The sequence below is a fragment of the Carassius gibelio genome, chromosome A21, assembly GCF_023724105.1.
Source record: "Carassius gibelio isolate Cgi1373 ecotype wild population from Czech Republic chromosome A21, carGib1.2-hapl.c, whole genome shotgun sequence".
NCBI classification, from domain to species: Eukaryota; Metazoa; Chordata; class Actinopteri; order Cypriniformes; family Cyprinidae; genus Carassius; species Carassius gibelio.
In genome coordinates this window covers 743,397-766,698 of record NC_068391.1, presented here as the reverse complement: position 1 = coordinate 766,698, position 23,302 = coordinate 743,397, and the positions used below count along the sequence as shown (strand labels likewise).

The following is a 23,302-nucleotide window of genomic DNA, read 5'->3' as shown; positions in this document are numbered from 1 at the left end:
TATGTATATATTGTGTACCGGGTGGGCCGACCCACATTGGCCAGCGGCCCACCGGGAAAAGTCCCGGTGCTCCAGATGGCTAGTCCGCCCCTGCCCGTAGATGATCTGCTCGCGTAGCTACTTTAACTTCACGCACGAGCAGATCGGTTTCTTCACTTGAGAAGCGTTCAGCTGTTCCGCCGTGTAAATAACGATCTGTCATAACGCGAGCTAAAGGGAATTGGAGGTGACACTCTGATTGGTTTAGTGAACGTTACGCCCAATACTCATTAAGAGAATAGGCACAACCCATTCCAAAAATGTTCCCAGGCGCACGGACCGTTTTCCGTCGTTAAAATAGCAAAATTGGATTTGGACACGCCCTGAGTGCGCCTGCGCCGTGCGCTTTATTTGCATTTAGATCGTAAAAATAGGTCACCTTATTACTGGGTTTTAATTTTTTTTAGCTAATGAAAGAACAGTTTGCCAGTGCAATACACATCGAACAAACGGTCCTATATCCCACAATGCAATGTGTTTGTCATTTCCAGTGTGATGACTGAAAAATATAAACAAGTTATTTGTGTCTTTTTATCTAACAATTACGAGTTTATGGGCCCTATTTTAACGATGATTATTATAACTATTTTAAAAAAGCGAACTTTTAAAATTTTGCAATAGCTACATATTTTCCATGGCAATATATTTATTTGCAACGCTGCTTTTCTTTTGCATTTTAGTCAAGTTTGAGCTTGTAATACAGATTTTTCCTTTTCTGCGTGTCTCACTTTGTTTTGACTCCATAAGTTTATATCTTTAATAAGTTAAATTGCATTGAATTCAATTTTATTTCTATATCTCTTTTTACGATACAATCGTTGCAAAGCAACTTTTCAGAAAATTCAGTTTCTACAATATTTAGTACTAAGTGTCTGACCAGGCTGACAAGTTTGGATTAAGAATGTGAAATGAATGTACATATTTGTACAATAAAAGCAGGACACCACCCGCTAATGTAATGAGGTCTAATGTTTATGATATTACACAAAAACAGCGGTTTGAGACCTTTATACTTATGTGCTGCGTGCTGTTTTGAAGCAGTATATAGTATTCAGTATAGTATGCAGTATACAGTGTGCAGTATACAGTATGCAGTATACAGTGTGCAGTATACAGTATGCAGTACGCAGTATACAGTATGCAGTATACAGTACGCAGTATACAGTATGCAGTATATAGTATGCAGTATACAGTACGCAGTATACAGTATGCAGTATATAGTATGCAGTATGCTGTACACTAGTGTTCAGTCAGCATCTGTTTCCATGGAAACTTCTCCCGCAGTCAGGCCTTCATTAGCGTCACGTGATTATCACATTGGCATTAATGCGGATAAAACACGCCTGCTGTATCATACATGATGTGATCTGATCGCAGTGTGTGTAGTATGTAGGCTAGTATGTTGAATGGTGTCATCTTCAGCGAGCACACGCCCTCCGCTCCCGCGCGCGCCCCCCGCGTCCAGTGCGCGTTCACGCCGCAGACCCACAAACCCACATCAGAATGTGAGCAAGAACTGAATCTGTGTCAAGGACGCGAGCGAATAACAACGCGGGATTGGTGCCGGAATAAAGGCAAATTCGGATCCGGATCATCCGCGGGTTCGGGTTCAGATCTAAGCGGATTCTGCGGGTTTCGGGCCTGATTCGGATTGCGCGAGTGTTTCTCTCATCTGTGGATCTAAACGGACGCACGACCCTCGCGGATCCGGTCCAGATCTGATGTTTATGAATGAGACTCTGAGATCAGATCGATACATGAAGGATTCGTAGATCTGCCGTGAAATATGAATGTGAACGATTACGATATGAAATCATTTATGCGCTGATTGATCTTCAGCATCGCCTCCATTTTGAATCTGATTTAATGTCCTGATTTTATTTGTGATGATGGATTTATTCCCCGTCTCCTGATTTATTCCTCTCGGCCACTGCTGTGCGGTTATGGTGGTTTTTATAAACTGGATCGTCCATCACTGAAGCCGGATTATTTCACATATTGATCTGATCGTGTTTCTCACTGTAATCAAAGAAAGGTTCGAGATGATTCGGTTCGGAGAAGGAGGATTCGGATCAGTGAGTATGTGCCCCTCGTGAGAGAGGGCTGATCGATCTGCTCCGAACCCGGTGATGATGATGAAGATGATGATGCTGGAGACACAGGTGGGTCATGCACCGCTCCAGAAACATGGCTGTGTGTGTGTGTGTGTGTGTGTGTGTGTGTGATCACCATGTTCAGACCGAGAACAAACGACACATATAGAACCAATCAGAAACTGCTGGTAAATTACTGAAGAGATCAGGTGTGAACGGAACACATCCGGTGTAGACTAGGACAACAACAATTATTACAACAATCAACTAATCATCCATTATTTCACCAGTTCATCTGCTTTTATAATGAGCTAAAACACTGAGTTACACATATTCTAACAATTCTAACAAATAAAACAAGGTAATTACTTATAGTGAAAGTGAGAATAACTGACTGAATGATGAACGTTTGCTTCTGTGGAACAAAATAAAGTGCTGAGATATTTCATCATCAATAAATTATTTCATTCACAACATCAGCACTCTTAAAACACCTTACAGTGATCTAGTGATCAAAACAGTCACGCTTTAATCGATGCAAAACAAACTATCTCTTTAATGTAATGATTTTTTATTTATTTGTATTAATTAATTTATTTTAAGATTCACTAATAGAAAGAGTCTGTCATTAGCTCGCTCCACACTGGACATCGCTGTGATCAGATGCTTTCTTAACTGCTGTTTTCTCACCGCTGTCGTTTTTGTTTTGTGTTTATTTCATTATTGAGAGGAAAGCATGCAGCACATTTACTTTTATGCATTTAGCAGATGCTTTTACCCAAAGCGACTTACAATGTATTCACGCTATACATTTTTACCAGTATGTTCATATTTTCATATTCATATAAACGTTGCTTTCATTAGAGTGGGCGGAGTCGGTATCTTCTGTTTATGATGTCACAAAACTTGTATTTTGAAACGGATGTGTGTATGGTGCTTTACCCGTTAAAAGATGGAACTTCGCAGTCTGTGTGAACAGTGCATTTACGGTAAAGTCGTTCTGGTCATTATATGGCAATGTCTAGTGGCAGTTCTGTGTGAAAGAACCTGATGAGTATCTGTCATCATTTACTTCTAATTCTCACCCTGTTTGAGTTTCTATCTTCTGTTGAACACAAAATAAGATGTTTTGAAGAATGTTGGTAACCAAACAGTTGACGGTAGCCATTGATTTTCTCTGTATTATGGAAGTCAATGGCTACCGTCAGCTGCTTGTTTACCATCATTCTTCTTTTGTGTTCATCAGAAGAATAAAACTTGAGGGTGAGCAAGTGATGACAAGATTTTCACTCTTCCTTTACTACAGGTGGAGATCAGTGTGAATCTGAGTCAGTTGGGATGGTTTTCAGATTCAGTCATGAGCCTCATTCATGAAACCTAAACTCTCCTCCAGATTAACAAACGCTTCGCTAACCACAGATCTGATTAAAACATCTGCATGACTCCAATCATTCATAAAGAGGGAATCTACAGAGAATAAAAAGAAGAACACAATAGGCAGCTTTTTGTTTATCAATAAAAAAACGAATTGGTCCACTAATTAATTTTGTTATATATTATTGTGGTAAGTGCAAGTGTAAGTTTTGTTCGTTTGGTTGAAAGAACAGAACACATTCCGCTGTTTTACACAGCATTACGTGTGTTTGGAAGAGCTGCAAGTGTTTTCTGAAAGTACAAGCACATTTGTGAAACCATTATTTCTGCTTGTGTTTCATGAACAAGACTCATGTTAGCGTCAGCAGCTGGTGTGTGTGTGTGTGGACAGATCCATTATGAATGTGTGTTTGGACACTGATTATCTGAGAAACGAAGAACCAGTACGGTTATTGTCTTCTGCTTGTGATCTGGAGAAGAGTTGATGTGCTCCTGTCGTCTGGGATAACTGTATTTGTGTTATTCAGAGTGAAATCTGACACAGGAAGTGTGTGTGACCCCTGAGAGACTGTGTGTGTGTGTGTGTGCGCAACCACAGCTGTTTAAGATCCTTTAATGTTAGTTTCATGGGCTGAACGCACACACACACACACTCTCTCTCTCTCTCACACACACACACACACACTGAGAATCGTCAGGTTTAGTCTAGATTGACCCTCTGTCCTCTCATGACCTAATGCTTCTCAACACGTGGATGTTATGATTTCTGAGTGTGTGCAGCAGCAGGTGGCGCTGTCACACAGAGATCCTCTTATTTATTAAGTGCTTCATGATCCAAGCATCCAACAGAATTAAAGAACGTTCTCTTCCTCCTCTGGTGGATCTGGAATAATCTAGACCCTCAATCGTTCAGTGTAATGGTTAACCCTTTGTACACTAAAGATGTGTCACTAAAGGGTAAATTATCAGTAGTGACGTGTGAAGCCCCACTAACACAGAAATCAAAGCAAGCATCTTTCTGTTGAATTCACACGATCATCTGAACCTGATGCCGGATCTGCTCTGAAGTCCTCCATCCTCCCGCAGAGCTCTGATTCATATATTCACATCCATGCACTGTTCCTCACCCGGTTCAAACCATCAATATTTAGATCTTCTCTCAAATGGAGAAGAAGGGATAAATGTGAACAGACTGTGATGCTTGTGAAGCACCTGCTGCAGTATCACAACTTTTTTTAATGCACATGGATGAATTTATTCACAAAATGTATTTCCATCTCCCATTATTCACTTTAACTCTTGTTCACAAGTCAGAAAACACCATAAAAACTTTTTCGTAAATGAAGGGACTTTTTTTTTCTTTCACAAAATTAGCAGTTTCCAATCACTTTCCAGTTTTCTTTATTTCTGATCTAATACTTCAAAATGCACATAACTGTGTGATGTTTTTATATAAAAAAACTGCCAGTGTGGAATCACAGTTGTTTTAATGCATTCTGGGTAATACAGCACTAAAGTGTGTGTGTGTGTGTGTGTGTGTGTGTGCGTGCGTGCGTGTGTGTGCTGAGGTCACATCACATCTGTGTCCTGTGAGCTGCAGTAAAGTGTGTGTAAGAGGTTCAAGGCAACACATCTTCACTCCCTGTCAAAGGACTAGAGTCACACCCTGAATGATCCTAATTCATCTCATTATTCTTGGTTCAATCTGTTTGGCTCAGTTACTCCTGAACACACTGTTCCAGAAGGATCTCGTGCATCAGACACACATGACAGAATACAAGTGACATCTCTCTGAACTCTGCTCTTTTAAATAACTCCAGATGGTCGGTGGAAGCTTAATGAAATTCACAAGCTCGATTTGAGAGAGTTTGTGCAATAAATATTTTTGAGTTTGGGTGTTTTTTCTGTAGCAGCTGTGTCTGTTTTCTCAGATGAATCTCTGCAGATGTTGTTCCTCCAGCAGGCGGCGCTCTGGGGCTCATCAAATCACTTCAGCTGCAGCTCAGCTCTGAATCACCCAAACAAAAGTATCATCCAGACAAAAGTATCATTCAGACAAAAGTATCAATCAGACAAAAGTATCATTCAGACAAAAGTATCAGTCAGACACATGTATCAATTGGACAAAAGTACCATCCAGACAAAAGTATCATTCAGACAAAAGAATGATTCAGACAAAAGAATCATCCAGACAAAAGAATCATCCAGACAAAAGTATCAATCAGACAAAAGAATGATTCAGACAAAATCAATCAATCAATCAATCACCTTTATTTATATAGTGCTTTAAACAAAATACATGCGCCAAAGCACTGAACAACATTCATTTGGAAAACAGTGTCTCAATAATGCAAAATGATAGTTAAAGGCAGTTCATCATTGAATTCATTGATGTCATCTCTGTTCAGTTTAAATAGTGTCTGTGCATTTATTTGCAATCAAGTCAACGATATCGCTGTAGATGAAGTGTCCCCAACTAAGCAAGCCAGAGGCGACAGCGGCAAGGAACCGAAACTCCATCGGTGACAGAATGGAGAAAAAAACCTTGGGAGAAACCAGGCTCAGTTGCGGGGCCAGTTCTCCTCTGACCAGACGAAACCAGTAGTTCAATTCCAGACTGCAGCAAAGTCAGATTGTGCAGAAGAATCATCTGTTTCCTGTGGTCTTGTCCTGGTGCTCCTCTGAGACAAGGTCTTTACAGGGGATCTGTATCTGGGGCTCTAGTTGTCCTGGTCTCCGCTGTCTTTCAGGGCAGTAGAGGTCCTTTCTAGGTGCTGATCCACCATCTGGTCTGGATACGTACTGGATCCTGGTGACTGCAGTGACCCTCTGATCTGGACACAGACTGGATCTGGTGGCTACGGTGACCTCGGAACAAGAGAGAAACAGACTAATATTAGCGTAGATGCCATTCTTCTAATGATGTAGAAAGTACGGTGTTATGTGAAGTGTTCCGGTTCCAGTTAACCTAATTAATGCAGCCTAAAAATCCTTTAACGGATTTGGATATTAAAAGCATATTAGTATGTTATGTGTATGCCAGGTTAAAGAGATGGGTCTTTAATCTAGATTTAAACTGCAAGAGTGTGTCTGCCTCCCGAACAATGTTAGGTAGGTTATTCCAGAGTTTAGGCGCCAAATAGGAAAAGGATCTGCCGCCCGCAGTTGATTTTGATATTCTAGGTATTATCAAATTGCCTGAGTTTTGAGAACGTAGCGGACGTAGAGGAGTATAATGTAAAAGGAGCTCATTCAAATACTGGGGTGCTAAACCATTCAGGGCTTTATAAGTAATAAGCAATATTTTAAAATCTATACGATGTTTGATAGGGAGCCAGTGCAGTGTGGACAGGACCGGGCTAATATGGTCATACTTCCTGGTTCTAGTAAGAACTCTTGCTGCTGCATTTTGGACTAGCTGTAGTTTGTTTACCAAGCGTGCAGAACAACCACCCAATAAAGCATTACAGTAGTCTAACCTTGAAGTCATAAATGCATGGATTAACATTTCTGCATTTGACATTGAGAGCATAGGCCGTAATTTAGATATATTTTTGAGATGGAAAAATGCAGTTTTACAAATGCTAGAAACGTGGCTTTCTAAGGAAAGATTGCGATCAAGTAGCACACCTAGGTTCCTAACTGATGACGAAGAATTGACAGAGCAACCATCAAGTCTTAGACAGTGTTCTAGGTTATTACAAGTAGAGTTTTTAGGCCCTATGATTAACACCTCTGTTTTTTCTGAATTTAGCAGTAAGAAATTACTCGTCATCCAATTTTTTATATCGACTATGCATTCCATTAGTTTTTCAAATTGGTGTGTTTCACCGGGCTGCGAGGAAATATAGAGCTGTGTATCATCAGCATAACAGTGAAAGCTAACACCATGTTTCCTGATGATATCTCCCAAGGGTAACATATAAAGCGTGAAGAGTAGCGGCCCTAGAACTGAGCCTTGAGGTACTCCATACTGCACTTGTGATCGATATGATACATCTTCATTCACTGCTACGAACTGATGGCGGTCATATAAGTACGATTTAAACCATGCTAATGCACTTCCACTGATGCCAACAAAGTGTTCAAGTCTATGCAAAAGAATGTTGTGGTCAATTGTGTCAAACGCAGCACTAAGATCCAATAAAACTAATAGAGAGATACACCCACGATCAGATGATAAGAGCAGATCATTTGTAACTCTAAGGAGAGCAGTCTCAGTACTATGATACGGTCTAAATCCTGACTGGAAATCCTCACATATACCATTTTTCTCTAAGAAGGAATATAATTGTGAGGATACCACCTTTTCTAGTATCTTGGACAGAAAAGGGAGATTCGAGATTGGTCTATAATTAACTAGTTCTCTGGGGTCAAGTTGTGGCTTTTTTATGAGAGGCTTAATAACAGCCAGTTTGAAGGTTTTGGGGACATGTCCTAATAACAATGAGGAATTAATAATAGTCAGAAGAGGACCTATGACTTCTGGAAGCACCTCTTTTAAGAGCTTAGATGGTATAGGGTCTAACATACATGTTGTAAGTTTAGATGATTTAACAAGTTTATACAATTCTTCCTCTCCTATAGTAGAGAATGAGTGGAACTGTTCCTCAGGGGGTCTATAGTGCACTGTCTGATGTGATACTGTAGCTGACGGCTGAATGGTTGCAATTTTATCTCTAATAGTATCGATTTTAGAAGTAAAGTAGTTCATAAAGTCATTACTGCTGTGGTGTTGGGAAATGTCAACACTTGTTGAGGCTTTATTTTTCGTTAATTTAGCCACTGTATTGAATAAATACCTGGGGTTATGTTTGTTTTCTTCTAAAAGAGAAGAAAAGTAATCAGATCTAGCAGTTTTTAATGTTTTTCGGTAGGATATGCTACTTTCCCGCCAAGCAATACGAAATACCTCTAGTTTTGTTTTCCTCCAGCTGCGCTCCATTTTTCGGGCTGCTCTCTTTAGGGTGCGAGTATGCTCATTATACCATGGTGTCAAACTGTTTTCCTTAACCTTTCTTAAGCGTAAAGGAGCAACTGTATTTAAAGTGCTAGAAAAGAGAGAGTCCATAGTTTCTGTTACATCATCAAGTTGTTCTGAGGTTTTGGATATGCTAAGGAATTCGGATACATCAGGAAGATAACTTAAAAAGCTGTCTTTTGTGGTAGAAGTGATGGTTCTTCGATACTTGTAACAAGAAGTAGAATTTACAATTTTGGCTATATGAAGTTTGCACAGAACTAAATAATGATCTGAGATATCATCACTTGGCTGAATAATTTCAACACTATCAACATCAATTCCATGTGACAGTATTAAATCTAGAGTATGATTTCGACAATGAGTAGGTCCTGAAACGTGTTGTCTAACACCAATAGAGTTCAGAATGTCTATAAATGCTGATCCCAATACATCTTTTTCATTATCGACATGGATATTAAAATCACCAACTATTAAGACTTTATCTGCAGCCAGAACTAACTCGGATGTAAAATCACCAAACTCTTTAATAAAGTCTGTATGGTGCCCTGGTGGCCTGTATACAGTAGCCAGTACAAACATAACAGGGGATTTATCATTAACATTGGTTTCTCTGGATAATGTTATATGAAGCACCATTACTTCAAACGAGTTATACTTGAAGCCTGCCCTCTGAGAAATCCTGAAAACGTTATTATAAATTGAAGCAACACCTCCCCCTTTGCCTTTTAGACGCGGCTCGTGTTTATAACAATAATCTTGGGGGGTGGACTCATTTAAAATAATGTAATCATCAGGTTTTAGCCAGGTTTCTGTCAAGCAGAGCACATCTATATTATGATCAGTTATCATATTATTTACAAAAAGTGTTTTCGTAGAAATGGATCTGATATTCAATAAGCCAATCTTTATCATTTGTTTATCCATATTGCATTTGTTTTTTATTTGTTGAACCTCAATTAAATTGTTAACCTTAACTTGGTTTGGACGTTTTTTGTATTTTCTAGTTCGTGGAACAGACACAGTCTCTATAGTGTGATATCTAGGTGAAAGAGTCTCTATGTGCTGAGAATTAACTGACCTCTGTGACGGGAGGCAGCTAGCAGACGGTCGGTTTAGCCAGTCTGTCTGCTTCCTGACCTGGGCCCCAGTTAGTCAAGTATAAACACTAAGACTATTTGCCATATTTCTAGACAGAAGAGTGGCGCCACCCCAGGAGGGATGAAGACCATCTCTTTTAAACAGGTCAGGTCTGCCCCAAAAGCTCGTCCAATTGTCTATATAACCTATGTTATTCTGTGGGCACCACTTAGACATCCAGCCATTGAGTGATGACAATCTGCTATGCATCTCATCACCACGGTAAGCAGGGAGGGGACCAGAGCATATTACAGTGTCTGACATCGTGCTTGCAAGTTCACACACCTCTTTAAAGTTATTTTTAGTGATCTCCGACTGGCGAAGTCGAACATCATTAGCGCCAGCATGAATAACAATCTTACTGTATTTACGTTTAGCATTAGCCAGCACTTTTAAATTTGCCAAGATGTCAGGCGCTCTGGCTCCCGGTAAACATTTGACTATGGTGGCTGGTGTCTCTATATTCACGTTCCGTACAATAGAATCGCCAATAACTAGAGCACTTTCATCAGGTTTCTCAGTGGGTGCATCACTGAGTGGGGAGAACCTGTTTAATGTTTTGATCGGAACAGAAGAGCGGTGTTTTGACCCACGACTACGCTGCCTCACCGTCACCCAGTTGCCCTGCTGCAGGGGCTCTACTGGAACCGGACAATGTACAGGAATCCCTGAGCTAGACGCATCCAAAGCCATATCTAGAGCCCTAACATTCTTACTGTCCTCAATTAAAGTTTGGATGCGTGTCTCTAATTCTGAAATCTTCTCTGTCAGCCTAACTGTTTCCCTGCATTTATCACATGTGAATCCCTCATCAGCGACAGAGATAGATAAACTGTACATGTGGCAAGAGGTGCAAATAACAATTGTAGGAGAAGCCATTACTCACCGTGCTTGATGAAATATTCTTACTGCGGTTGTTTGATGAACTTGTGGAAAACTGCAGCGTCATCCAGACAAAAGAATCATCCAGACAAAAGTATCAATCAGACAAAAGTATCATTCAGACAAAAGTATCATTCAGACAAAAGTATCAATCAGACAAAAGTATCATCCAGACAAAAGTATCATTCAGACAAAAGAATGATTCAGACAAAAGAATCATCCAGACAAAATAATCATCCAGACAAAAGTATCAATCAGACAAAAGTATCATTCAGACAAAAGTATCATTCAGACAAAAGTATCAATCAGACAAAAGTATCATCCAAACAAAAGTATCATTCAGACAAAAGAATGATTCAGACAAAAGAATCATCCAGACAAAAGAATCATCCAGACAAAAGTATCAATCAGACAAAAGTATCATTCAGACAAAAGTATCATTCAGACAAAAGTATCATTCAGACAAAAGAATGATTCAGACAAAAGAATCATCCAGACAAAAGAATCATCCAGACAAAAGTATCAATCAGACAAAAGTATCATTCAGACAAAAGTATCATTCAGACAAAAGTATCATCCAGACAAAAGTATCATTCAGACAAAAGTATCATTCAGACAAAAGTATCAATTGGACAAAAGTACCATCCAGACAAAAGTATCATTCAGACAAAAGAATGATTCAGACAAAAGAATCATCCAGACAAAAGTATCAATCAGACAAAAGTATCATCCAGACAAAAGTATCATCCAGACAAAAGTATCAATCAGACAAAAGTATCATTCAGACAAAAGTATCATTCAGACAAAAGAATGATTCAGACAAAAGAATCATCCAGACAAAAGAATGATTCAGACAAAAGAATCATCCAGACAAAAGTATCAATCAGACAAAAGTATCATCCAGACAAAAGTATCAATCAGACAAAAGTATCATTCAGACAAAAGTATCATTCAGACAAAAGAATGATTCAGACAAAAGAATCATCCAGACAAAAGTATCAATCAGACAAAAGTATCATCCAGACAAAAGTATCAATCAGACAAAAGTATCATCCAGACAAAAGTATCAATCAGACAAAAGTATCATCCAGTCAAAAGTATCATCCAGACAAAAGAATCATCCAGACAAAAGAATCATCCAGACAAAAGTATCAATCAGACAAAAGAATCATCCAGACAAAAGTATCAATCAGACAAAAGTATCATCCAGACAAAAGTATCATCCAGACAAAAGAATCATCCAGACAAAAGAATCATCCAGACAAAAGTATCAATCAGACAAAAGTATCATTCAGACAAAAGAATCATTCAGACAAAAGTATCAATCAGACAAAAGAATCATTCAGACAAAAGAATCATTCAGACAAAAGTATCATCCAGACAAAAGTATCAATCAGACAAAAGTATCAATCAGACAAAAGTATCAATCAGACAAAAGTATCAATCAGACAAAAGAATCATTCAGACAAAAGTATCATTCAGACAAAAGTATCATCCCGAAATAATATCATCCAAAAAGAAATATCCAGAAAAAAAGTATCATTCAAACATTATAATCCCGGGAATTCAAATACAAACTGAGATCTGTGAAATACATTATGATTATTAATCCTAACGAGGTAACTATCTTTATTAGCGCTGAGAGAATCAGCAGGAACAGTGGCGTCTCTGTCTGGATGATAATAACTGAATAAAGACGCTTTAGTTTATATCTTAAGTGAATATAAATAATAAGCCGCGCGGACCGCTGAGCTCCGCCCACTTTCACAGCCGCCGAGTTGATTGACATTTCACTGTGATCTGTTCTGTTCTGTGGTTCTGATCTGAAAATGACGTCATGATCCCGAGCGGAGAAAGAGGCGGAGCTCTCTCTCTCTCTCTCTCTCTCTCTCTCTCTCTCTCTCTCACACACACACACACACACACTCCTCCGGTCGCACGCAGATGGTCTCGCCGGTGTGCGGCTGTAGTTCGGTCGGATTTCTCGGTTCCGATGGTGTTAGCGGCGGGATGTGAGCTCGGCTTCGGTTCCGTTATGTTTGATGCCAGTGTTTGGCGGATCCGGAGCATCCGGGACTCTGTGAGACTCGAGATCAGCGACGAACCGAGTCCTGCGGTGCTGAACCGATTCACACACCTGGATCCGGACACTCCTCACCTGGAGGTAGAAAGAACAGAGTTATCTTACATAGAGATACTGGAAACTTCACCAGCGACAATAATAATAGAATGTATCGTAGAAAATTATTTACAATTAAACTATTTTGCATATAAACTAAATAAAATTCTGCCATGTCTTACATACTTTGCCTTCAGTTATGAACTGTAATAAATAGTTGCAATTATATATTAAACTTCTTTTCATTGTTACACATTTAAAGAGTTTAATTCATTACAATTCATGATCAACATCGAATGTCATACAGCAGAGATATCTGAATACTGTACATTACGACTTTAAAGGTGTAACCATGATAATGTAAATATAAGAGTGGTTACAATATTTATAAACAAATAATTTATTGCAGATTCTATCGACAGGCATGATGTGTTAGTGTAGAAATAAAGATGATACTGAAGAGTTGAGTTGATATTGATGTGATTTGTTCTGGTTTTACAAGAGAAGACACTTGATGGTCATAAACTCTTTTCTGATGTCTGTGTGCCAGTATTTCCCTGCATGCACTGCAGTGGACTCATGGTCTGTTCTCTGGGTCTGTGTGTGTGTCTCTCTCTCTGTTGGTCTGGTACGGAGAGAGAGAGTGTGTGTGTGTGTGTCTCTCTCTGTTGGTCTGGTACGGAGAGAGAGAGTGTGTGTGTGTGTGTGTGTGTCTCTTTCTCTGTTGGTCTGGTACGGAGAGAGTGTGTGTGTGTGTGTGTCTCTCTCTGTTGATCTGGTACGGAGAGAGAGTGTGTGTGTGTCTGTTGGACTGGTACACAGAGAGTGTGTGTGTGTGTGTGTGTGTGTGTCTGTTGGACTGGTACACAGAGTGTGTGTGTGTGTTGGTCTGGTACACAGAGAAAGAGAGTGTGTGTGTGTCTCTGTTGGTCTGGTACACACAGAGAGTGTGTGTGTGTCTCTCTCTCTCTGTTGGTCTGGTACGGAGAGTGTGTGTGTGTGTCTCTCTCTGTTGGTCTGGTACGGAGAGAGAGTGTGTGTGTGTGTGTGTGTGTCTCTCTTTCTCTGTTGGTCTGGTACGGAGAGAGTGTGTGTGTGTGTGTGTCTCTCTCTCTGTTGGTCTGGTACGGAGAGAGAGTGTGTGTGTGTGTGTGTGTGTGTCTCTCTTTCTCTGTTGGTCTGGTACGGAGAGAGAGTGTGTGTGTGTGTGTGTGTCTCTCTCTGTTGATCTGGTACGGAGAGAGAGTGTGTGTGTGTGTGTGTGTGTGTCTGTTGGTCTGGTACACACAGAGAGTGTGTGTGTGTGTCTCTCTCTCTCTGTTGGTCTGGTACGGAGAGTGTGTGTGTGTGTGTGTCTCTGTTGGTCTGGTACACAGAGAGAGAGTGTGTGTGGATCGACGGAATCATTCTTGAGTTGGAGGTGATCACTGGTGAATGTGACAGAAGTGTTAGTCTCTCGTCTCACACAGGTTTAGTGAGTCGTGTAACACGTGTGTGTGTGTCTCTCTCTGTGTGTTACTCATGTTCATTACTGGAGCTGATGAACACTTCAAGTTCTCTCAGCAGATTTTAACCCCGTGGAAGCCGCTCTGATCCCATCAGACTCAGTTCATCTGAAATCCTTCTCAAACCATCAACACTGTGATGCTGCAGATGCTTTTACTCTGTGCAAAGCATTCTGGGTAATGGTTGAGCTTTATCTGTCTTGTTGCAGCATTGTGAAGAAACCTGAATCCAGTTTGTTCCCTGCAGAAGTGTTTGTAGATATAAAGCGGTCAGAGGAGGAATGTGAGATCAGATCTGTGTGTGTTTGGATCTGATGCTTCCTGAGACTCATCTCTTAACTAGTTGTGGTGTTAACTGGTTAGTGAGTAGTTTTGCTGTGGTTTGTTGACATGAAAACAGAGAGAGACAGTGATGGTGTAACCTGTTTTCTGTGAGTCTTTGTGTTTCAGTTATTGATCCGAACGAATCAGAAGCTTCCTGAAACACGACACACCTCACATCTCTCTCTGTGTGTGTGTGTTTCTGTCTGTCTCTGTGTGTGTGTCTCTGTGTGTGTGTGTGTGTGTGTGCAGAATGCGAGTCAGGAGATCGGTGAGGAGGTGGAGGACGGCGCTGTGTTCAGCATCACTCTGAGGAAGGTCCAGATGTACCAGTCGTCCAGTAAGAGTCAGCGCTGGATGGGTGTGGACTCGGACTCGGGTCTCAGTCTGTACGAGACGTGTAAGCTGCGCACCATCAAAGCAGGAACTCTGGAGCGTCTGGTGGAGTACATGGTCACCGCCTTCAGAGGAAACGACTCCACCTACGTCACCATCTTCCTCTGCACCTACAGGACCTTCGCCACCACCAAACAAGTGCTGGACCTGCTGCTCAACAGGTGACACACACACACACACACACAGAGACACACACACACACACACACAGAGACAGAGACACACACACACACACAGACAGACACACACACACACTGATGCTGATGGTGTTGACCGTGGACCAAGCATCACACTAACCAGTGCACATCTCCAGTTAGACACTGACTTCACAGGGACCCTTTTATTTCTGGAGATGCATAGTTTCATTATTTACTTCATTAAATCTTGTTCTGTCAGGGCTGTTTCTAGTCATTTTAATACTGTTTTGGATGTAAATCGTCTTTAATTGTCGTTTACTAGCAGAACCTGAATAAATGTGAGCATGTGTGTTTTCAGATACGCTAAACTGCAGCCGGGCGCAGAAGCACGCAGGATGACGCCTGATGAGCGAACGGAGCTCAGGAAGTACGAATCATGATTGAAACACACACACACACCTGAGACCGGTACGAGTGTATATCTGAGTGTTTCTCTCGCGTCTCGTCGCAGCACCGTCTCCTCGATCCTCGGCGCCTGGTTGGATCAGTACTCTGAGGACTTCTGGAAGCCTCCGGACTACAGCTGTCTGAGACGCCTGATCCACTACCTGCAGCTCAGCTTCCCCGGGTCGGATCTGGAGCGCCGCGCCTGTAACCTGCTGAGCCAGTTCCACCGCAGACTCCAGCAGGAATCAGACCGAGACGGTTCGTCTGCTCCGGTCCTTCACCTGATGATGTGCATCACACTCAACCTGACGTTTACCTGAACTCTTCTGCTCATCACCATTAGTCAAAGACACATTCTGAGTTGAACGGTTTTAGAAGTCATTTAAGTGATAACATTAAAATATATAATGTATGGTTTAAATTGGAGTAGGTAGTGTTTCTGATTATGGCATGATTACTGTAACGTGATAAAGACTGCAGTCACATAGAGTACGTATCAGGAAAAAAAAAATACTTCATAGTTTATATTTATGGATTTGGAAGACGCTTTTATTCAAAGTGACATACTCTTGCTTTCCCTGGCAATCGAAGCCATGACCTGAGCGTTGCGAGCGCCATGATCTATTATTTAATCTACAGAAATATCATATAATAATTGTCTTATAAGTTCTGGGTCAGAAGAAGCTTTCAGCGGTGAATGTAAAGACAGATGTGTGTTTGTGTGTGCAGTGCTGGATCAGTGCTGTGCCTTCGCTCTGCTGCAGGAGAACGGATTCCACGAGGAACGACCCGACTTCCTGAACTTTGACCCCACTGTGGTGGCAGAGCAGTTCACACTGATGGATGCAGTGAGCAGCACACACTCACACACACACACGCATGTTTGTTTTTGTGTAATCACCAAGACACACACACACACTCTCTCTCTCTCACACACACACACACCCACACACACTCTCTCTCTCTCACACACACACACACACACTCTCTCTCTCTCACACACACACACACACACACTCTCTCTCTCTCTCTCTCACACACACACACACACACACCCTCACACACAGACACACACACACACATGTTTGTTTTTGTGTAAAGTGTGTTCATCCCATAGGTGTAATGGTTTTTATTCTGTAGAAACTGTATATTCTATGGTCCTTCACCAACCCTACACCTAACCCTAACCCTCACAGGAAACTTTCTGCATTTTTACTTTCTCAAAAAAACTCATTCTGTATGATTTATAAGTGTTTTGAAAAATGGGGACATGGGTTATGTCCTCATAAGTCACCCTCTCCTTGTAATACCTGTGTCATACCCATGTCATTATACAGAGTTGTGTCCTGAGTTGACACAAAAACAAGAGCACACACACACACACACACACACACACACACACACACACACAGCTGGAGCTTCACGAGCTGATCCTCAGGTGTGTTGTGTTCTGATGATTCTGTGTGCTGTGATGTGTTTGTCCTGCAGGAGCTGTTCAAGCGGGTCGTGCCGTATCACTGTCTGGGAAGCATCTGGTCTCAGAGAGATAAGAAAGGGAAGGAACATCTGGCGCCGACCATCAGAGCCACGGTCAGCCAGTTCAACCGCGTCACCAACTGTGTGATCTCCACCTGCCTGAGTGACCGGACGCTCAAACCTGCCCACAGAGCCCGCATCCTGGAGCACTGGATCCAAGTAGCCAGAGTCAGTGTGGCCTCACACACACACACACACACACACACACACACACAGAGACACACACACACACACACACACACACACACACACAGAGACACACACTCACACACTCTCACACACACACTTACACACACACACAGAGACACACACACACACACACACACACTTACTCACACTCACACACACACTCTCACACACACACACACACACTTACACACACACACGTCTGATCGCTGGTTTACTCTTGAGTTTAAGAGTGGTTTCTTTGCTCAGGAGTGTCGGATCTTGAAGAACTTCTCGTCTCTGCGTGCGATTCTGTCGGCGCTGCAGTGTAACCCGGTTCACCGGCTCAAGAAAACATGGGACGAAGTGTCACGAGAAAACATTCGCATCTTCCAGGAGCTGTCAGAGATATTCTCTGATGAGAACAACCACTCGCTGAGCCGAGAACTGCTGATAAAGGTACAGCACGTGTGTGTGTGTGTGTGTGTGTGAGTGTGTGTGTGTATGGTATTTACTGCTTGTGTCTCTCTGATAGGAGGGAACGTCCAAATTTGCGACTCTGGAGATCAACCCCAAGCGAGCGCAGAAGCGACAACAGCCTCAGAGAGATCTGGTGAGATATTCAGAGCAGAGCAGTGTGTGTGTGAGAGTGAGAGAGAGTGAGAGAGAGTGTGAGAGTGTGTGTGTGACAGAGTGTTTGTGTGTGTGTGTGTGTGTGTGTTTCATACTGAACTCACAGAACGATGGTTTTTGTTTCAGACTGTGATGCAGGGGACGATCCCTTACCTGGGAACCTTCCTGACGGATCTGGTCATGATGGACACTGCTATGAAGGACTATCTGGACGTGAGTGTATCACACATATAACAAACACTTTCAGTTGTGATCTCCCTCCTCAGCTGAACCTGTTCCACACTCGTCTGACTCGAGGCTGGCGCTGAGGAGAAGCTGGAGAACGCCTCAGAAATGTCTCCTATTTGATCTGGTCATAATGACATTCTGTGTCTAAATAAATGCAAATCTTGTCAAGAAAAAAGTGACAGAAGCAGCAGTCGTTAGTTGTTAGCTCCGCCCCTGCGTTAAATATTTTTAATGCGTTAGAAATAATTAATAGCATGTGTTAATGTGCTAATATTGACAGTACTAGTTCAGCTCCATATATGCATGAGAACTGATCCTTTCTTTGCATCTCAGGGAGGTCTGATCAACTTCGAGAAGAGAAGGAAGGTACGTGTGAACAGAAGGAGCAGTGACGCTGATTCGAACACGCTAGCCTCGCGCTGATGTTGATCTGTGTCTCTCTGTAGGAGTTCGAGGTCATCGCTCAGATTAAACTGTTACAGCTGGCGTGTAACAATTACAATTTCAAGCGTGTGGCGGGGTTCAGCGTGTGGCTCTCCGGCGTGGAGAAGCTCTCGGAGGCTGAGAGGTGAGACATCACACACACACACACACACACACACACACACACACACACACACACTCACACTCACACTCACTCTCACACACACACTCACTCTCACACGCACACACACACTCACACACGCACGCACACGCACACACTCACACACACTCACACTCACTCTCACACACACACTCACACTCACTCTCACACACACTCACACACACACACACACTCACACACACACTCACACACACTCACACTCACTCTCACACACACACTCACACTCACTCTCACACACACTCACACACACACACACACACACTCACACTCACTCTCACTCACACACTCACACACACTCACACTCACTCTCACTCACACACACACACACACACACACTCACACACACACTCACACACACTCACACTCACTCTCACACACACACTCACACTCACTCTCACACACACTCACACACACACACACACACACACACACACACACACTCACACACACACACACACACACACACACACACACACACACACACACACACACACAGTCACACTCACTCTCACACACACACACACACACACACACACACTCCTGAATGAATGCTGTTCTGGTTTCCTGCAGCTACAGTCAGTCGTGTGAGATCGAGCCGCTCTCTGAATCCGCCTCCAACACACTGAGAGCCAAGAAGAGCTCAGGAATCATGAAGAGATGGAGCGAGTGAGTGCTGACCCTCACATCCTCACACCTGCTTCCTGTTTAGAATCATGAATTATGCTGCTTGATCAGACTCCCTGTTCTGGCCCAAAATGTAAGGTAGCTTAAGAGGTATTTTCCATGGAGAAGGCAATTCCAGATAGCATTACAGCAAGCTCCCTGAGAGATGAGAGCTGGAGGTTTTCTTCCATACGGAGGAATACACTGATGTTTTGTTCTGGAGCTGGTGTTGATGTTGATGTGTGTGTGTGTGTGTGTGTGTGTGTGTGTGTGTGTGTGTCAGTCGGCAGCCCGTGGGTTCAGGAGAAGCCGGATGCAGTGGATCTGGAAGCTCTCACTCCAAGTCCTTCGATCAGCTGCGTTACCCGCCGGGTCTGAGCGGGTCACTGGGCGACGGCGGCGACTCTCTCAGCGTGACGTCTGCAGGCTCCAGCAGCTCTGATGTAGAGGAGGTCAACATCAGCTTCATCTCTGATTCACCCGACGCTCTGGAGAGGAAGGTGAGGAGATCGTCTGATCCTGGTGTTTATCTGGCAGCGTCTCTCCAGAGGACAGGGCTAGATGCTAGCTGTTTGTAGCACACAGATATGACCCTGACAACAGCTAAATGCATTGCCCTCACAGAAGGATCTTAAACTTTTCAGGGTTATTTATGAAAACAGATTGATTCCAGAGAAACCTTTCGTATGTATGGTAATGCTAGGCTGTAACAGGGCTGATGACATCGAGGGGCGTTTTCACACTTGGCCAGTGTTTGTTTTGGAGCCTGGTGTATTCTCCCATAGTGTGGTTTGTTTAGGCATATATGAACACAGTCAGCATGCTTGCATCCACACTAAACAGTGTTTGGACTGGATTATTGTGCTGAGAAAGCAATTTAAACCAGTGGAGCAATGAAGCGAGCTGTTTCATAATTCTTCATGGGAATGTGTTTTGTAAACAGCAGCAGTGTCGATGATGTGGCTGAGCACATTAGACATCACAGGTGAACTCCAAACCATGTCTTCATCCTCCAGGGTCGTAGGTGCTCTTATCCAAAACAGGTGGATTTCAAGAATGCATGATTTTGGTAATCTTGTTTTGTCAAAGTACACCAAACCAAGAAGAAGATCCAAAAGTCCTCATCCCTGTTTTGGACAAAAGCAGTTGATCTGCAGGTGTGAAAACGTCCTCCGGTGTGTAATGTGCTCTCTCTCCGGAGCTCAGCTGTGTCTGTCAGTGACTGTAGCTCTACTTCCTTCCTGTAGACCTCCACGCCCTTCGTAAAACATTCCAATTCTACCTTAGGGAAGTGCGGCCCTACGGCAGACCTGATTCCCACGGTACTACCTCTCTCACCTCATCCGTCTCTGACCGTCCATGTCTGGAAAACACTCATTTCTCTCTTCCATTCTGGAGTTCATCCTCACTGGTGTTTCTGCTGTGTGTGTGTGTGTGTGTGTGTGTGTGTCTACACGTGAAAGACTGTGGATTTGACCTGCTCTGGACTCATCAGTTGTTCTCTCACTGCTGAAGTCTGACCCCAGAGAGAAGCTCAGTCTGTCTGTCTGTCTGTCCTTCAGTTCTGGGAGTCCACGTCTCTGTCGTCTCTGGACGCGTCGGGTCTCGGCTCAGGTTCTGGCTCCAGCAGTGCCTCCTCGTCTTCGGTGTCGTCCACACCGGTCACAGGGTCTCGCTCACACAAGCGCTCCGTCTCCGGCGTGTCCAGCTACTCGTCTCTCTCTCTGCCACTTTACAACCAGCAGGTGGACGACTGCTGCATCATCAGAGTCAGTCTGGACGTGGACAACGGGAACATGTACAAGAGCATACTGGTGAGAGCATGTCAGATAACAGAGAGCGAGCGGGAAGAACGTGGTTTTAGATCAGGTCCCAACACAGCACCAGAAGTGTTCATCATATAAGAGTAAACAAACTAGTTTAATTACCATGTGCTCCAGTGGTGACAAAGTTTGTGAACCCTGTCAAACTCAGATGTACATTTGTAGAGACGTACCAGACTTGGATGGAGATGTGTGTGTGTGTGTGTGTGTGTTTCAGGTCACGAGTCAGGATAAGACTCCAGCAGTCGTGAGGAAAGCCATGGTCAAACACAACCTGGACCGCGAGCGAGCCGAGGATTATGAGCTGGTTCAGAAGATCAGTGAGGAAAAGGGTCAGTCATAAACAAGCTAAAAGATAAGCTTAAACATACCTTTGCTGATATTTGCCTCCTCTTCTTGCTGATGAGCTCAGTTTTGTCAGATTTTTGATTGGAAGTAAGTCCTGTTGTTTTATTTCCACACAGAGCTGAAGATCCCCGACAATGCCAATGTTTTTTACGCCATGAACTCCACGGCCAACTATGACTTTGTCTTGAAGAAGAGAGGTTTCCCGAGAGCAGGCCGAACCAAACATGTGTCCAGCTCCACGCTGCCCCGAATGAAGCAGAAAGGTCTGAAGATCGCCAAGGGAATCTTCTGAATCCCAAACTCTTGTGCAGGAGCTGGGTTTGTCTCTCATGAACTGCTCGTCACCGTCTGGACGGCCAAACTCTCTCCCTGAGAGAACATCTGTGTGTTTACAACCATTCCCTGGATCTCCCAGACCCGCTTCGTCTGTGATGTCAGCTGTAGACGTGTGTGGTGTGGGATCTGGAGCACTATGAACTACGGTCTGATGGAGTGGTCACCTGACTGATCACATGACAGGAAGAGACTGCACACGTTCATCAGAATGTTTTTCCTCTTTACTAACACAGTGGTGCTCAAGCCGATGAAACATCTCTCTTCTTCTGTTTCATCCTTTCATTTCATTGCCACTACAAATGATAATTCTGGAGGAGATGATGTTCATGTGTGGATCTGAGCAGTGAATGTGGAGCAAGACGAGCACTGAATCCCGGTAGTTTCGAACACAAGTCTTCTTCTAGTCTAACAGCGCAGACGCTCAGTGACACTCGACTCAGAGATCACACGTGCTCCGGTGTCTTCAGTTTCTGCAGTGCATCCATACTCCTTCACGTGAAGTTACACTTCAGCGACCCACATCACATTATCACATTGATTCATTTCCAGTCGCTGCACACCGATGCGTGAAACCCCCTTCTGAAACACGACCATAGCGTTTGAAATTAGAATGAAATGCCAGAAAGTTTCCAGATGTTCATCTGTCCGGAGACATGATGAAGATCGGAGGAAGAGAGAAACAAGATGAAAAAGAGAAATGAAGATGAATTGTAATGAGTTTTTGTTTTACCTGTAGTTCAGAGGTCGTTCATGACTGAATGCACACGCTTCACTAAGCTGACCTGCCATAGATCCTTTATATGTGAGTGTGTGTGTGTGTGTGTGTGTGCGTGTGTGTGTGTGTGTGTGTGTGAGTGAGTGTGTGTGAGTGAGTGTGTGTGTGTGTGTGAATGTGTGTGTGCGTGCATGTGCTTGCTATGTTTTAATGTTTGGTATGTGTGTTCATGTCTTGTGTTTATGATAACTAAACCCAAAGGGCCAAAGATCTCTGTCTCAGTCGGTGAGGTCAGCGCTGTCTGGTCAGGAACACTGACCGTCTCCAGGATCTCTCAGATCAGATCTGGACACAGATATCTGCCATTCGTCTTTTTCACTGTCAAAAAAAGATTTAAGAAAAAAAAAAAGATTTAAGAAAAAAAAAAAGATTTTATTGTAACTCGCCTGCTCGGGTTTTGTATCTTCTTTTATGTAATTTTTGTACAAAATGAATAGTTCTTTGTACTTTTGCCTTTCATTTGGTTTGAGTGTGTGTGTGTGTGTGTGTGTGTATTTATTGATTTGTAAATACTTTTTGTAGCATTGTACATTTAGTTTCTTCTCCCATGTAATTATGAACTAATATGTAAATATGAATATATCAATCCGAAGTTTATACCACTACAGATAAGGGATTGTGTTTCTTTCAGCTCTGTTGACTTTGGGTTTTCTGTTCGTCACGTATTTTTCAATGGTTTAAATTTACTATTATTATTTTCCTTATGATGCACTGTTTCTAATATTGGTGAAAGCGACTAATAAACACGTGCAGTGCGA

General features: G+C 42.7%; 1 protein-coding gene across 3 annotated transcripts; it reads left to right on the top strand.

Moving 5' to 3' along the window:
* The first annotated feature begins 1,473 nt into the window (after positions 1-1,473).
* On the top strand, positions 1,474-23,302 carry LOC127941931 (ral guanine nucleotide dissociation stimulator). Of its 3 annotated transcripts, none has more exons than XM_052537421.1 (17): positions 1,474-2,201; positions 14,707-15,011; positions 15,345-15,413; positions 15,498-15,691; positions 16,163-16,281; positions 16,922-17,137; positions 17,405-17,593; positions 17,670-17,747; positions 17,894-17,980; positions 18,329-18,361; positions 18,442-18,563; positions 19,170-19,265; positions 19,546-19,762; positions 20,510-20,584; positions 20,825-21,076; positions 21,303-21,417; positions 21,550-23,302. In XM_052537421.1, the coding sequence occupies exons 1-17, from the start codon at positions 2,169-2,171 to the stop codon at positions 21,723-21,725; spliced, it is 2,376 nt and encodes a 791-aa protein (XP_052393381.1). In that variant the 5' UTR covers positions 1,474-2,168; the 3' UTR covers positions 21,726-23,302. The 3 variants fall into 3 exon arrangements, with proteins under 3 accessions (XP_052393381.1, XP_052393380.1, XP_052393379.1); XM_052537419.1 differs by lacking the exon at positions 1,474-2,201 and adding an exon at positions 11,398-12,673; XM_052537420.1 differs by lacking the exons at positions 1,474-2,201; positions 20,510-20,584 and adding an exon at positions 11,397-12,673.